Source organism: Manacus candei, unplaced genomic scaffold (assembly GCF_025592945.1).
Source record: "Manacus candei isolate 608988 ecotype Guabito, Panama unplaced genomic scaffold, ASM2559294v1 h1tg000017l, whole genome shotgun sequence".
Taxonomy (NCBI): domain Eukaryota; kingdom Metazoa; phylum Chordata; class Aves; order Passeriformes; family Pipridae; genus Manacus; species Manacus candei.
Window position 1 is genome coordinate 10,333,208 of NW_026138065.1, and position 17,601 is coordinate 10,350,808.

General features: G+C 37.5%; 1 protein-coding gene across 10 annotated transcripts in view; it reads left to right on the forward strand.

Annotated features, from left to right (window-relative positions):
* Positions 1–17,601, forward strand: part of LTBP1 (latent transforming growth factor beta binding protein 1) — a 191,471-nt gene that overhangs the window by 31,944 nt on the left and 141,926 nt on the right. For all 10 annotated transcript variants that reach the window (XM_051783021.1, XM_051783026.1, XM_051783025.1 and 7 more), the window contains one exon: positions 15,255–15,430. In XM_051783021.1, the coding sequence (XP_051638981.1) occupies positions 15,255–15,430 (176 nt within the window). The remainder of the gene's footprint in view (positions 1–15,254; positions 15,431–17,601) is intronic.

A 17,601-nucleotide genomic window follows, 5' to 3' on the forward strand; every position in this document is an offset into this window, starting at 1 on the left:
TCTCCCCTGGAAGGAGGCTGCAGATACAAAAAGTACCTGTGGATGATTCAACCATTTCCCACTTAAGAACAGGAGCTGATCTCAAGATGTCAGGCTGCCTGGCCGGCAAGGAGCAAGGATAGATTGCAAGACTGTTGTATCTTCTACTCAGCTGAAAGGGTAGAACTAGTACCTTCATCACTCAAACCATTGTCTGTGGGTATGCATAGTGGAGCTAGGAGTGTTTGCTCATTTCTCATGTGAGGATGAAGGCATTTGAACAAGTCTAAAGGAGAGTTTAAAGAACTGGAGATGAGTAGTGACTGCTCCATCTTTCATTCTTTGTTCAAAAGTAGTGTGTAAGCCCAGGGATTCCAAACAGCAAAGCCTTTTCAGCATTAAATGGTGTGTAAGGGCAGGTACCTGTGGTATTTATTGCTGGAGTTTCTAAAAATAGCAATGAGCAGTCAGTCCTGCCAAAGAACTCAAAGTGTTCAGAAATACTAGGCAATTACAGGAACATTTAAGTGCTGGAAACAGGAAGAATGTGCTCAGCATCATCATGACTCAAGGTAGCGAAGTGACCTGGAAATGTCTAATGTTGGTTTCATAGTAGTACCCAGAGATTTCTGAAATCCTTCTTGCTTTACCGAGGTAGAGGTGCATTTGTCTCACGTAGAACCAAGGGGCTAAATATGAGCCTCAAAAAGGTCTTTTTGGCAATAATGCCAGTTACCAGAAATTCAGAGGAACAAGTTCTTCCAGGCTGCTGAAGATATGTAATTTACAAACCAGCTGTCACTACAGAATAGGATGTTTCCAAAACAGACTTTTATTAGTGGTCTGAGATCGTACTATTTTACTTACGTTCCTATCATGACAAATTATCTCAGTAGATTTTGTTTACAAGTTGTCTATGTTTTAGTATATGCATAAGGTTGTTTGATCAGTTTTGTCATTCAACATGCATTAGCCTATGCAAGTATTGTCAGCAGTAAGTTTTCTGTTTCGTTTTGGCAGTAGGTTGTCTCTGTCTATATCTGATTTGAAAATGCAAATTCTGATTTGGTTTATAATTAAGATACTACTTTTAGTAACAGACTAATTTTTTTTTTCTGTAGAGCCCAAAATATAGTCACATTAAGGATGGTGTTTCAGTTCTGTTGAAACCATGTTTTAATTTTTGAAAAGTCTATAATAGAATTAATCCCTGTAGAGGGTAATGCCGTACTTAAATTTTTGGGTTTTATTAAGTTAATAAACCTAGATATAGCAGATGCTCTTTAAAATTATAGTGTAAACTGATGAGTTTGCAGATGTTAATTGTAATTCTGAATTGTTTCTTTGTGGAATGTACATAAGTGTTTGCTTTTTTCTTTTATTCCCTCTCCCTTGAAAATAAAGAGCATAATTGTTCTCTTTTAAATAAAAATAATTTTTAAAAAGGTATTTTCAGTTTTTAAATTTATTTTCATGTTACTGTGATGCTTTAGTAGCTTTAACAAACTCCAAATTGTATGTGTACGTATTGATGATATTTTTTAATTAGATGTGTTTATTTTGTAATTCATTATGCATGCAGTTCAGTAACTAAATAGTATATTATTTCCAGAAGCACCATCTGCTTTTTTTGGTTTGCTGAGCAGTCACTGGGTGTTTTAAGATAATTTAAATTAGTTTAATATATTTAGGAGTTCAAGCATGGTTTTTTTTTTTTTTAAGTCATTAATGAGGAAAGAAAAAAAACTCTAGCAGACATTTCAATAATGAACCATGCAAATCAAAAGAATATGAGAAGAAGTTTCTAATTTGAGCCCTAAGGATGTAATCTGAAACACTTTACAACCTGTCCTTTTTATGGTTTAGACTTGTTGGAATGACAGTGTTCAGTTTATGTTTAAAAAACATCCCTTATGCAACAGGGAGAAAAAAAATGAAGTATTGTGAAATGTGGTTTACTGTTGTGCCTGTGTATAACATGAAGCTGTAAGTCACAAGCTTCGGCAACTTATAATATCCGCCTAATATATTGTACCAAAACTAAGGACTGGGACAGTATCAGAAGGCATGTATAGCAATTACATTTTCTCAAAATTAACTATGAAAAATATTTCATGTAACAAACCTGTAGTTCTAGGGAAAGCAAAATTTTACATGTAGAAAAAGCAAAGTGAATTTTTGAGGAGAAATCGGAGACATCCTTAAAAACCAGAGGAATGCCTCACAGACTTCAAATTTACCAACTGCAAATAGGAAAACAAGCTATTCCTAGACCTCTGGAATGCAGTCTGGGCTTTTGGTCACAGTGTTTTTATTTTTTTTCAAGTAGGCAAAGTGGTTTGGAATAGGAGATTCAAGTTCTTCCAGACACTGTTGGTTCAACCGTGTGTCAGAAATTCTTCATAACTACTTTCTTACAGGCTGAATTTGAAGTGCAGTTGGACTTATTTTTATAATAAGGAATTAGATCACTTTCACATACTTTATTCCTGTGTTGATCATGGGCTGAAGTGAGGGATACAGTGTTCTTTAAGTTTGTTTGCATTTCACTGCCTTCCAGGGTGACAAATTTGGGTTTCAGCAACCAGAGTTAGGAACCACGAGCAATCTCTGCTTTGGTATTCCAAGGCAGGGTAAAGACCGCTGAATGTAGCGTCTATGGGTTTAAAGTCCAAAGGTGCAAAGCTGTGTTTGACAAGTAACAAAGTCCTGGGATGAAATCATGACCAGCAAGAAAATAAATGGGAGTTCTGCCTTTGACTTCAGTGGATTTTATGCTAGTGTCTGGGAAAACAGATTGTATTAAAACCAGTTTAACTGTTTTGGTATTCTTTTTGCATATGTACCAACCTTTCATTGTTGAGTACTTTCCAGTATCTTATTAGATGGTGATGTAGATCTTTGTTTTACAGATACAGAATTGGAGCAAAATAAATGTGTGCCTATTCTATGTGAAGTTCTCTGCCTCTGGAGTAAACTGTATTGCTTGGTAGAGCAGGATCAGTAGTAAAATTGAGAATTTCATACAGTTTAGCTTTCATCCTTGACCTCAGTGCACTAGAAAAACTTACCTTTTACCTAATAATTTTAGAAATAAAACCAGTGCATCATTATGATATTAATTATAATTATAGCATTCATTGGGCTCATTAGCAGTGGAGGGGTGAGTAATTTTTTAATTGAAATCTACACTCACCTTTAGCCCTGTAGTCATGAACCTTGCTCAGAAAAAAAGTATTATATCTTTATATTATCTAGGTTTACTTTCTGAAAGATTATTTTAACACAATTTTCAAGCAACCAATCCTTTTATAGTGGGATTAAATTAAGCAAGTAAATGAGGAAAAGACAGCCTATTTTTAAATCTAGATTCCTCAAATGCTGTTTTACAACATTTCACAGACCAATGTAAATGTTTTTGTGATCTATATATGACAAGAGTTACTGTTGGTGTACTGAACTTATTTTTTCTTTCTTTAATATCTGAAATTAAAAGGTATATATTGTACCTCTCCTGATTCAGGGACACTAAGCTAGCATAGATACTCCTAAAATGCTGCTCTTCCTAGGCCTTAAAGTGATTAGTCATGTAGGTAAAATTTGCCTTATCTGGTCTCCATTATTAAACAATCTCATAAATAGTGTTGTGATGGAGTTCAATTATTTTTTTGTGCTGTCTCTAATAGTATAAATAAAGCATGTTGATTTTTGTTAATCTATTGTCAAGGTTCTTTTCCAAGGTTTTCTCTGCAGAGGAATTTCCCAGGTCATGAGAGTGAATAAATTCTTTATTAGATCTGTTAGCTTTAGTCTGTTCTTTAGATCTACTGAAGTGAATTTTTTACATCAGGGATCTTGTACTGACACAAAAAGGATTAGAGCTACCTTCTGTTTATCTTTATTGACACATTAGACCATGTAGGCACAAACATGCGATTTCCCTGGATGTTATTTTTCTGAAAATACATCATCATGAACACATAGTTATAATGCATCATATGTATGCATTTTTAATGAACAAAAAGTTATATGGCTGAATTTCAACCAACAACGAAAATTCACTAACAATTTTTTGGAATTGCTGTCATCTGATCTGTCATGAGTTTACTATCTTAATTAGAAAATATTTTTTTGTGATATTATGTTCAAACTATTTGTACATGTATGTCGCAAGGCTTTGGAAGCTCCTGACCCCCAAAGTTAGACTCCTGCTAAGTGTAACTGCTTACTGTTGACCCCCCCTTTCCCTGGTTTTATCCACAAATGAAAACATTCCATTTTGGTGATGACTTAAAACAAAGGATAATCTTTATTGCTCAATTTTGTGGTATGAAAAAATAGATGAGTTGTTTATCTAGTTCAGCTAAGAAAGTAATTATACATTTAACTTAGATGTTAAAAGTGTTCTTGGCCTAATACAAATATTATTTCTAGATCCAAAACTTTTCACCACTCATCTTTTCACCCTCAGGGGTACAGCACAACACGTACTTCTGTTCTTGCCTTGCATCACTTCCAGACTTCCCAGATGTGCCATTGTTTCATCACTTGAATTTAGGTGACTGCTGTGGAGAATTTGGGTAAACTTTGGGGTTTGAGCTTTTTGGTTTTGTTTTTTTTTTTTCTGACTCCCCATCTTTAGGGTTGCTAAATTTTGTGGTCTAATTTAGGAAGAGCAGTCCCTGGAGTGTTTCAGGAAGTGTATCCTGTAACCAGTACTGTCATCTTACTGCTGATTTTGTATACCAAAAAGAGCTTCTGCTGATAAATACACGTAATGCAGATGGAGTCTGGATTTAATCTTGAAATTTTCAAGGCTTGTTCATCATAAAGTACTATGAATGTTACGCTTCTTGTCAAGTAAAATTAGAAAGCCTTCAGTAAATGTGATCAAGATTCTTAACGGTCAGTAACCATCCCCCCATTCAAACATGAAGACATCATTTGTTCTCATATGAGCATGTGGCACTTTTTGTGTATAACACTTTGGCAAAGTCAATATCGTAATACATCTGCTAGTAGTTGCTTATGTAAGAAATCAGTATGTATTACAGAGGGATAAAGTGCTCTGACTTGCACACCTGGCACTTCCTTTGGAGGAGAAAAGTAAGGTCTGATAACATTTTTGTTCTGTTGGGAAACCAATATCCTTAAGCATAAAGATTTCTGAGATTTTTTTCTGTGATCTCATAATTGAATTTGAGATGTGCTCATCACCCCTTTACATTGGCATTCTTGAAAGCAATAATGATTGATGTCTTGTCATAGTTCTGATTATGCAATATTTGGAAAAAAATGTTTCTTTTTTATTGTAGAACTAATTGCAGTTAACTTTGAATTAAGGGTTATTTTGTATTTTTGTCATACATTCCCTAAGGAATTTCCTCTGGGACCAGAACCTGGCTTTTCTCTGCCTGAGCACTTCATGGACACTCTTAGCTTTGTGAATATCAGTGCCCTTAAAAGCCTTCCTTGTTATTTTCCCTCAGCTCTTTGCACTCAGTAATGCTTTGAGCTTTATCTTTTAATCCAATTTTGTACACTGGAAACTTTCACGAGGCTGATGCTAAAGTCTCTTGGTTGGTTGGCTGCAGTCAGCATAGACATCCGTTATGTGTGTTACAAGTTCTGGTTGCTTCTGGTGCACATGGTCGTATTCGTTGGAGCTTGATTTCATCTACAGTCCAGGTCCTCGGAGTCCTCCTCTCTTCCTGTCTAGCCATTATTAATTTTCATGGGATTTTTGTCTTTTCCTCTTTGTACATGAGTCTAATTTATAAACAGGTTATAAACCTATGATGTATTCCTTATATCTGACTCCTGAGCAGTTCTGTTTATACTACCAAGATCATACTTTCAAAACATTTTCTAGATGTAGCAAGCTGTAGCAACAAAACATCTTTTGCTAATCTGTCTGCATCTATGCAAAAACTTGATGGGGTTGCTAGTTGCATTTGTTTTTCGTAATCATGAAGTAATTTCAGAATATCAAGGATAGACCAAGGTTTTATGTTCTTTACTGGCACTTTTATTTAGGTGTTATATTTCTAAATGACAGATTTCTGCTTAGTTCAGACGAGCATGTAAGTGTATTCTCAGAGTGAATTTATCTTGTGTAAATATATACTTGCTAGTCTGAAAGACAAAATTAGAATTGAGGGTTTGCCGAACTACTGTAACGTATATTTTTAAGATACTTAATTAACTGAAGTGACGTATTGCCAAATCATGTATGTGTTTGTACATTTCAAACAGTTATATTGTAATTAATGTATGTCCAAGAAAATTAACTTAATCTGTTCTGTTCTATGTATTTGCCCATTTTAAGCTTGAAACACTGTTTTATAATTTAGGATTTCTCAGTAACCTCTTGTCAGATAAGTCTTCAAAGTATTTTTCAAATTTCAAATAAATTGTATCAATCTACTGGACTCTTCATTTCCTGTTTTGTTTAACATGCTCAAGAATTGAAGTAGATTAGTGATGTGTGGTTTTGCTTTGCAGCAGCTGTGTTTATTTGCCTTTATCATATAACATCCATTGTGGGAGTTTGTTTCTGTTTTCAGTTGTCATTTCAACATGCCTTTCTAATACCAAAGTCTATCTCATGGGTGGATAGATTAGAAAATATCACTAGTTAACATGTCTTTTATCTGAGTAATTTTTTTTGTTACACAGTGTCAAGTGTAACATGCCATTAGTATTATGAAAACAAAAGCAATTTTTCTGTAGAAAATTTAATGTAAGACAGAGAAGGGAATAACATAAATGAATTTACTGGAGATTGTGTATTGAACTGACTCATTACTCAGTTAAGTAAGTTTACTGCTGACTAGTAAATGTCATGACTCAGTGCTGCAACATAACGAATATCTGAAGGTCAATTTTTAATGCAAATACTTGTGACATAAGTCACCACTTTTTTAAAAGCTAATTTACTGAGTTTGATACTGACCAAGTATCTTATCTGATTGTAGTATTAGCAAATGCAGCATCTTGGAAAACAAAAACAACAAAGAATCCCAAAATAAACAATAAACTAATAAAAACAGGGGAACAAGAATCAGTCAGCAACATACCTGACTTCTGTGGGGTTTTTATTGTGGGCGCACCTTTTTTTGTTGTGGAGTTTTTTTTTTCCTTCTTGAACTTTGCTAGTAATTGAAGATGTGTGTATGGCTGAGAATCTGTATAAAATAACCCAGATATGGGATTAATTCGTCTGGATTTGTGAAGAGCATCACTGGCTAAGTGTTGGTGAAAGTGTGCATGAGATAATGAATAATTTGTAGCTCCCAGTTGTTCGTTTGGTTCATGGTGAAAAGGGAAGTTTGTGAATTGCTGTTACTGTGAGACTTACAGACTCATGGCTGTTTTGTGTTCATCATTGTTTCATATCAGATTTTTCTAGCCTTTATGCATACTGTTTCCTTTAGTGTTTGTTTACTTTGAGGATACTTAAGACTTAATACTCTAAGAAGATTTTTTTTTTTTTTTTTAATTTACATCACTCGTATCTTGATGTCACTAAGGAGCGGGGTGGAACAAACTTTCTGTATTCATTCTAAGGAAAAGATGTACTAGGCAAGCTTTCCTTTTTTCCCACAGAGAGAATTACTATTTATAGTTTAATATTCTTCAAATTTCATCTTTGAATGCTCTGTTATATGAGGAATGCTTGCTTACTGTTGCATAACTTGCAAGAACTGTAGCTTCCTTCAGGTTGTGTGACTGAGCATCTGTATTTTTGCTTTGTATATGAATATGTAACCAGAAGATATATTTCTTTACCTTAAGACCTCTTTCTGCTTTTTGACATCTAGGAAATGAAGCATTGCTTGTGATTCTGGAAGACTCAGTGTACAACTTTAGAAACCTGGAAGAGTATTTGTAATCTGCTCTTTCAGTTTCTGTGTTATGTGAAACGTGGAATATATCAATGTTGTGCTAAGTTTTCGGTGTTTTGTCACAAAGCTTTTGTTTAGTTACTAGACCAACTTATGCTGGCAAAAGAATTGTGACCAATGAGTAATTCAGTTGAGTCTGGAAATACAGGGCTAGCTTTATTAGTGAACACTTAGGAGTTATATGATCCCTGAAAGTGTCTTGGACAAGGCTTTTACCACAGAAATTGTATATAAGATGGGTAAAACTGGTACTTGTGTATAAAAGTTTCTTTCACATTTCTGTGTGTACCTTTATAAACAATTTTGATTTCCTGTGTACCCTTTACCTTGTTGTACGTTAAATATCTTTATTAGGATTTGTTGTACTTGTGGTATTACCTAATTTACAAACCAAATCAACTTGATGATGATCAAAAAAGATCTTGTTTATACTGTAAATAACATTCTAATCCTTTAAAAGGGTAAAAAAAATAAGAATTAATAACTTAAAGGTATTGTTTTAAAACAAATTAGTCACATCCAAACATCAAATTAGTCATATCCAAACCATATCTTTGCAAAATTTTTCTGGGGGATAATGTATTGCAAAAGTAAAAAGTCAACGCACTTTTATAATTAAGATATGAATGCAACACTAGTTGTTTTAGGGTAGGCAGATATCCATGGTTGTTTTGCAGGGTTTGCACCATATTTCAGGGACAGGACTTTTAAGTATGCATTAAAAATACATATTTGTACATAAAATCAATTTTGTGCAGAATTTTTGCAATGAAGAAAGAAGAGCTGAACACTTCTTCTCTTTCATCTCTTGTAACTGGTAAGACCTTATGAAATAGGCCATACTTGATTAATGTTAGGTATGATAATGTAAAAGGCTTTGAAGAAATCCCATCTGTTCATCATCAACAGGGAAGTTAAACTTTTTCATCTATCTTAAAAAAATATATATCAGAGAAGCAGTGGAAGGAGGAAACAGCTGGCAAAGGTCAGGCTGAGCCAGCAACTGAATTTTAATAACTTACAGGGTGTGCGTGGGGGGATTTAGTTCTATTTTCATGCCTTTTGAACTGGCCTGTATATTTTCCTTACTATCTCATAGTTTTAGAAAATGCTGATTTTCTTCTCCTTTTGACTTTTCATTGTGACTTAGAGAGGAGGTAGTGAAGAATGTATTCATTTGTACGCATGAAACAACAGTGTTAGCAATTCCTATTTTTTTTGTGTTGCTAACTACGAGCTAAGCATGGGACCATCAGACTTACAGTAAATAAAGTAGCCTGAATGAGGCTCATCTGAGTCTACACAGTACTTCTCATGTCAAATCTTGCTGGTCTCATTTCTTCTTGCCAGAGTTACTCTAATAGATCACATTCCTTGCTCACTTTGATCAAGCAAGAGAGCTTTCTTTCACATGATATCTGCAAATGTTTCTTCTCCCTCTATAGTGCTCTTGTAACTTTATTAGTATTTATCACCTTGGTTGTTTGTTCAAGATGCAGCTAGACACTTGTCTGCCTAATGTACACTTCAGGAATAGAAAGTTTTCATCATGTTTATTAAGTTAATATCAGTTTTGACTGTCTAATTAAAAACTACCAGATCAACCTGTGTAATGCAAAAATCTTGTTTAGTCTCGTCCATTGCATTAAAAAGTTAAAGATTGGAACTGTTGCTTGCATCTTTCTGGCTAGTGTTACTGGAAGCTTTGGTAGTGCTTGAATATTTTGTATTTCAAGAATGCCCAGGGGTTCCATTGAGTTGTGTAGTGTTCAAATGTGCAATAAGCAACATGCTGAAATTGGGAAGCCATGAAATACCTTCATGCTCATGACGGTTGTTATTAGTAGATGAGAGCTATTTATCTTTTAACGTTAAGTAGAATCGCCATGAGTTGACGAATATGCCTTTAATTTCTTTGTTTTAAATAATTAAAACCTGGTTTAGAGTGTCTGTGACCTACTTTGAGCATACTCTTGTGGACTGTGGTAGCAAGAGGACACTGGCTATTCTTAGAGGCCTTGAATCTTGAGCAGTGTTGAGGAAATTAGTCTATTCTGCTACTTATTTATTTGGCTATTCCAACACTAGGAATAAATGAGAACACTCCATTCAGTGCCTAGTGTTGCTACCCTGGTGTACTCTGAACATAGGATAATCTGCATGAGCCGTTTGCCTTGGGACAGCTAAATGAATCTGAGCATAGTAGCAGGCTTGGCTCTGTTTTGTGCCAGGGCCCTTGGCCAATGAGCCCAGTAGAATTCATATCTTTGAGGTCCTGCAGCACTGAAGGACCTCATGATATAGGAAGAAAAAAAATCCATGTCTTTTATTAGCAACTATACCAAAGTCCTTGAAAAGCTATGTGACTGATCTCATACTGCTCCCATGGTGTAATTAGAGGAGTATCCTTGACTCTAGTGGAAGATGCAGCATCTCAGGTATGCAGTATCCTTTGGATTGTGGGCTGACATCTCTAAGAACTAGATTATGTTGCGAAGAATCTGAATATCAAAAGAACAGCCAGAACAGAAGTATCTCGCTAATGTTTTGATGTTTGAGCATGTCAGCTCCTACTGGAACTGCACTTCTGGTGAGCAAGACCAGTCAAGCTGGTCTGATGCCTGGCAAAACCCTGCTGCCAATTAGCTGACATGCACAGTCACAGCGGATGCCCGATACTGGCAATCTAAACATTTGTAGTGTTCTTGTGTGTACCGGTACTTGGGATCTTTGGTAGTTATACATCGAAATCATCAAAACTGAGCATAAATGTGCAAGAAAAAGGGTCTAGACAAGTCTTAACTTTGGTTTTATGTGACTATTGTAAGCATATACCTTGATTCAAGAATAAGTGATTTAGTCTATATTGAAATGAGGATTAACAATTCTCATCACATGAAGGTGTTTTCTTTTAAAGAACTGGAGTTTCTAGAGTAAAGATTACAGCTTTCCTGTGTTCTACTGAGTAAGCCATTCTACTGCAAAACAAACTTACTTTTTTACTATTTTAACAGTAATTCATTAACATTAGTATTTAATGCAAACTAAATTATGGAAGAAAATTACAATACCTGAGAAGGAAGGAAGAGGCAACTCTTGGAAATTCTGGTGGTTAAACTTTCAGCATCCAACATATGGCATTCACAGTTTTGGAGTGGCATGGTGTGTTGTTGCGTTTTTAAATTATTTTTTTGAATTTTATTACAATTTCAAGTTTAGTGATAGAATTTACTGTAGGTTGACAGTGTAACTGGATATGTGGCAATATAAATGGTGATAATAGAAGTAAAAGAACCTTATACTAACAATCAAGGAAGGCCTTTTTGAACATGTGGAGTTTGGGGCAGCCTTTGCTACAGTGACCATGAGACTGTGGAGTTCAGTATCTTGCATGAATGAAGCAGGGCATCAATTAAGTTTGCAACCCTGGTCTTCAGCAAAGTTAACTTTAGCCTCTTCAAGGGACCATCTTTGACGAATCTCGTGGGACTGTGCCTGCAGGGAAGAAGGATCCAAGAGAGGTAGTCAGTAGTTAAGCACTACTTGCTCCAGGCTCAAAACTGGTGCATACTGATGAGCAAGAAATTGAGCAAAGGGGGCAAGAGACCTGTGTGGATGAACAAGGAGCTCCTATCAATATTCAGGGACAAGCAGGAGATTCACAGGAAGCAGGGACAGACCACTTATAACAAATATAGAGATGTCAGAGTATGCAGAAATGCAACAAGGAAGGCCAAGGCCCATCTGGAATTAAAAATCTGACCAAGGATATCAAGTACAGCAAGAAAGCTTTCTTCAAATGCATCAATAACAAAAGGAAAACTAAGGAAAATGTGGGCCTGTTTCTGAATGGAGCAGGGACTCTGGTGAGAGAGGATGCAGAGAACGCAGAGTTATTGAACACCTTTTGTCCATCAGTCTTCACTAAGAAGACCAGCCCTCAGCAATCTCTGACCCAGGGGACCAGGGAAAGGGGATGGTGGAAAGAAGACTTTTGCTTGGTCAGGGAGGATTGGGTTAGAGATCAACTAGGCAAACTTAATATTTGCAAGTCTGTGAGCCGTGATGGGATGCATCTACAGGAGTACTGAGGGAGATGGCAGACACCATAACTAGGCCACTCATGATCAACTTTGTAAGGTCATGGCAGTCAGGAGAGGTGCTTGAGGACTAGAGGAGAACAAATGTCACCGCGGTCTTCAAAAAGGGCAAAAAAGGAGCACCCAGGGAACAACTGGCTAGTCAAACTCACCCTAATCTCTGGAAAGGTAAATAAGTGCCTCATTCTGGAGTCCATCTTTAAGCATATGGAAGACAAGAAGGTGATCAGGAGTAGTTGGCATGGATTCACTAAAGGTAAATCATGCTTGACCAACTTGATTGTCTTCTACAATCACAAAGCTTCCTGAATGGATGAGGGGAGAGGAGGGAATATTGTCTACCTGGACTTCAGCAAGGCTTTTGACACTGTCTCTCACAGCATCCTCATAGGCAAACTTGGGAAGTGTGGACTGGGTTGAGTGGACAGTGAGGTGGATTGAGAGCTGGCTGAATGGCAGATCCCAGAGGGTCATTGTCAGTGGCACAGGGTTTGGTTGTCACTAGTGGCCTGTCACTAGTGGTATCCAACAAGGATTGATACTGGGTCCACTATTGTTCACATCGGTGACTTGAATGAAGGGGTAGATGCCTCTTCAGCAAATTCACTGGCGACATGAAACTGGGAGGAGTGGCCAATACCCTGGAGTGCTGTGCAGAAGGATCCTGGCAGGTTGGAGGGATGGGCAGAGAACAACTGTCTGAAGTTCAGCTAAGGCAAATCAGGGTCCTGTATCTGGGGAAGAATAAAACCCCCTGCACCAGTACAGGCTGGGGGCTGACCTGGTGGAAAGCAGCTCTGTGGAGAAGGATGGACCACAAGCTGTCCATGAGCCAGCAGTGTGCCCTTATGGACAAGAAGGCCAATGGTATCATGGAGTGCATTTAGGAAAAGCATTGCAAGCAGGTTGAGAGAGGTGATCCTGGACCTCTTTTCAGCTGTAGCGAAGCCCCATCTGGGGTACTGTATCCAGTTCTGAGCTCCTCAGTACAACAAAGACTCAAAGCTCCTGGAGCAGGTCCAGTGAAGGGAGACAAAGATGATTAGGCGACTGCTAATCAGGAATGATTGGAAGGCCCTGCTGGAGTAGTGAGGTTGGACCAATTGACCCCACCAGTGGTTCCTTCCAACCTTAACCATTCCAGGACTCTCTAATGCTTTACAACATGTTATAGCCTTAACAAAAAACATTCATCCACTTAAATGGCAGAATCTTTGTCTAGTATTTTGAGCTCTGTTGTCAAGGCCTGCTTATACATTCAGTATAGACATGCACATCCAAGAACAGAAATGGATGTCCTTCAACCTAGGCATCAGATGATGTCTGTTAGATAAAACAGGTTGTGTTGGAATGATTGCATTGACTCTTTAAAGAAATGAAATTCATTGGTAAGCAGTACTGAAGGCAGCAATTTCAGCTTTATCTCAGACTGAGGGCTTCCTGGTGATACTTCTTAGCAGACTGTTTTGAATTCTGAGCCTGACCTCCAAGGTCCCTTAAGCCTCTCTTCAATCTGTTGGTAGGAAACCTCAAGACAACATAGAAAGGACAGTACTCTTTCTTGGTCTGGGGAAAGAAGTTTTACTGAATGTAATGAGGCTGTGTAAGTACTGTATTAAAAAAAAAATTGACTTGGAGACAGTCTGAGCAGTTGTGTTTCTGTTCTACTTAGGAGTCATAGAATGTCACTGTTAATGAATACTCTTTTTCTCAAACTGATCCAAGTTAATAAGAACATCTTTTGTAGGACAAAACCCCATTGTTTTTTCTAACCACAAATCCATTTGCTACAGCAGTTACTAAGCATCTTGAATAACATGACCAAGGAACTAGGCATTGCTTGGGAGATAAGGGCTGGCTCAGGCTCCACATGTTGGAAAACAATGCAGTAGTCATCTAACTTAGCTGAAACTCAGCAGTCTCACTGCTGTGGGGAAGTGCTGCTCAGCTGTCCTGTATGATATAGGGCTCATGAGTTACTCTCAGAGGACAGTTGTTTACCCTGCAGAACTGTGGATCTGAGGGATAGTTGTTACAAATCCCATAGCTTTCCCATTTTTCTGTTTTTGGAGACCAAACTAATTACAGACCCTCAGAGAATAAAGTGAGGGAGGCTTACACCATTCCACTCTTTGTGCCTTCTTTTGAGCAAAGGACGATGTAGTCCTAATAGCCACTCTTACTAGGTTAGTAATTGATACTACTCTTTGAGTAACGTGTGTCTTTACAATCTGATCTACACTAGCTATGACTTCTCAAAGGCATGCTGTTAATAGGTTTGCTACTTGAAAGTGTGCTATTACTTGCTAGGCAGTGGGATTCTGCACTGTCCAGGGCCCAAAGTAGCTTGCAGTTTCATTGCATGTGCTAAGAGCTACCCAGTCTGCTGCCTTATTTATTACTGGGTAGCACTGTGGAAGAGTGAAGGCCGGTTTGTTAGTGAAGAAGTGATTCCTACTGCTAAGGGTGGCTAAATAACCATGGGGTTTTTGATGGGGAGAGAAGGGAATTGTTACTGGAAGTTGGCAAGGCCTTGTGCAGTGAGAAGCTGAGGTCATAGGAATCTAACAATATGCGTAAGGAACTGGGATTGGCAGCGAGGGAATCTGTGAGCTCAAAGGAATCATCTTGTTTAACAGGAAGGAGGAAATAGTTTTACCATTAAGGGAAGCTGTGTGATTATGGGACATTTGTCAGAGATGTTCAATAGTGCAGGCAGAGAAAGTGGATGGGGAAAGTAATGTGATTGGGAAACAGATAGATGTGATGACATGGGACACAGGCTGAAGAAGGGGAAGAGGAGCAGTGCTTAGGGTTTCTGGGAACAGAGGGAGAAAGTCAACTGGGTTTAGGTTCTACTCAATATACCTGGGTGAATTGACAGTTGTAAGAAATTAAGAAAGGTTTGAATGCACTGCTGCTCTGTGTGTTAATGAAGTTGAGCTGCAACTCATGTTTTTGAGCAGGGCTTTATCCTATTCCTTCATTTTTGCTGAGCTGTTCATGATATTTCTCTTGCCATGTAAAAAAAGGAAGTGATATAATCCCTGTAGTCTTTATTTGTTAGGTGTTTGTTGAGCTGACAAGATGATGAATGCAAAGTGTATAGAAAATCAGGTACTTACTTGGAAGCTAGTAACTTTCACAAACTGTATTTTGAGAATTTGGAGTACCGATGAATTTGTCTTCAGTTTTTTTACCAGTAGTTTCTATGTCTAATTTATTAATTCTTACATAATTCTGTCTTTTCTATCTTTTTCCAAAACAGGATGATACCCCTTTCGTCTCAGACACTGATGATGAATCTTCATCATGGCCAAACACAGGAATATGTGATTAAACCCAAATATTATCCAGTAAAAAAAGTGATTGCAGGAGAACAGTCCACCGAGGGCTCATTACCACTGAGACTGGGCCAGGATCAACCTGCGTCATCTTTTCGATGTGAGTACAGCTACAGAAAGCATACTCCCTTCTTTCCTCCCACAAAGCCCTCACCCCAATTTTTAAGATTTCGAAATTTTCTGTGCTAACGCTTCAAGACAGAGAAAGGTTAAAAGAATTATACATGAGAATTCTTAGATTAGCAAATGCTCCAACATTCTGCATTTTGTGGAGAAGCAAAACAGATTTCCTGGATTCACAGCTGGAATTTCATCATGCTATTTCTAGTTGATAGTTTTTCCTTCAGATAAAAGGTGCTTTGTGAACACTTTGCTAGAATAGGCATAACTATGAGTGTATTCACTGTCAGTATGATGGATACCCTTTTTGGAAAGCTGGAGTCCAGGATTGTGGTCTCATTGGTGACTATTTTTCTCTATATTTAATTTATTATGTGTTTATGAACTTCTGCACAGTATGGAGGCTGCATGAGAGTTTCTGCTTCATATTTATTAAAAAAGGATTGTGTAGGTGCCCAGCTTGTGGCCTTGGCTCATGCCCCATTGTGTGGGGAGCTTGAGGACAATTTTTGGCTTAGAAGATGAAGAGCTTGATGAATTATGGGTTAGGTATTACAGAGCGTCTGCTGGCTTGATTTGAAGAAAAGTTCCTGCAGTTAAATAGTGGACTGATTAACATTGAGACCTTAAGGTACTTGCAGTCTCCTGACAGATTTCCTCTGCTGTAGCCCAGAGAATTATGGTCTGCTGAGGTTTTAGGGAAGAACCTTTACTTCTAAATCTTTAAATAGAATTTCTTTGTGTATCTTTGCATTTCTGTGTTGCACATCTTTATGCTCTGTCCATTTATACTGAAATACAACTCCCTGCTTCCTTTTTCTCAGGTGTAAGTTCATAGATGGTAAATGAGAATATTGGCTCTAATGAGAAGAACAGTGGGCAGCTGGAGGTCTTTCAATTAACATTTTCAGACTGGTGAAGTATGCTTCATGCAAAGCACTACCTCCCTTTTTCAGAAGCATCAGAAAGATATTTAATCACACTGTCAATGTGAACTAGTAGTCCCTTTTGCAATTAAGACAATATTGCTTTTCTTCCAATTAGCAGCAATTTTCCTTAAAAAAATATTAGTGGCCACTGGGATTGAATTGTGTTCCTCACTTCTGACTCTTGCTACTCAGAGTTTACAAATTCCAGCTTGTATAGTACTCCAGTATTTGAAGTGACTGTTCCTGGTTGGATTCTGGCCAAAAAATTCTTCCCTTTTGCCCCCATTTTTCAGGCTGTTTGATTTAGTCTACCTTAGATACACTCAGTGTTAATTGCAAGTACCAGGCTGCCACTAAATTAATAGGTTCTGTGAGGGTTTTTTTTCCTCTGTAGTAGCATAAGGAGATAACTCCATCCAGCTGTTTGACAAAAGAGCCAGTGCTTCCACCTTTTTCTAGCTTACTTGAGCCCCACTGTTAATTACAGTATTCTGAGGGACATGACTAGGAGAAGGAAAACCAGGAGCTAAAGAAAAAGAGTATTTTTTGTCAAATTCTAAGAAACCCCTCAGTGAGCAATGCTTTAGTAAAACATTCTACGCTTACTGAAAAGCTTATGACTCCTAAAACAACCAGAGGACAGGTAGTTAAAAGAGATTTTAGGGCCTGATAAAATCAACCATGACTTAAGCATTGACTTAGAGGAAAAATGCAGGGCTAGGTGAAAGGATATTTAGATAGTGTTGAAATTTCTGATACTGGGCTCTTCAGCAACCTAAAAAGGTCGTATTACCTGTTTTGCCCCCACTTCTACATCCGTGAGGTGCAAGTCAGTGATGCCAGCTTCTGATGAAGCAGTTTGGATATCTAGTAGTCCAGAGGGCACTCTGAGCTGTGTTATTAGAGTTTAACATTGTATATTCCTAACCTGATCAGGAGACTTAGAACTTGGCCAGCTATATCTATTTAGGGTGGCTTCTGGTTTCTGGAGTGCTGGAATAAACTCTAAGAATAGAAGATTACTTGTTTTGCTAAGAAGTGAATGTTAACTTCAACTGTCAGTATTTTAGTGTTAGGGATGTTTAAATTAATTCAGTGAGGTAAGATTAGGATGTAAAACTTCATGTCAGGTGTTCTGTGATAACCACCAATATGCAGTTCCTAGTCCTGTCTTGAACAGAGAGATGAGCTCTGTGAATTAGTTCATACTTATGTCACAGTT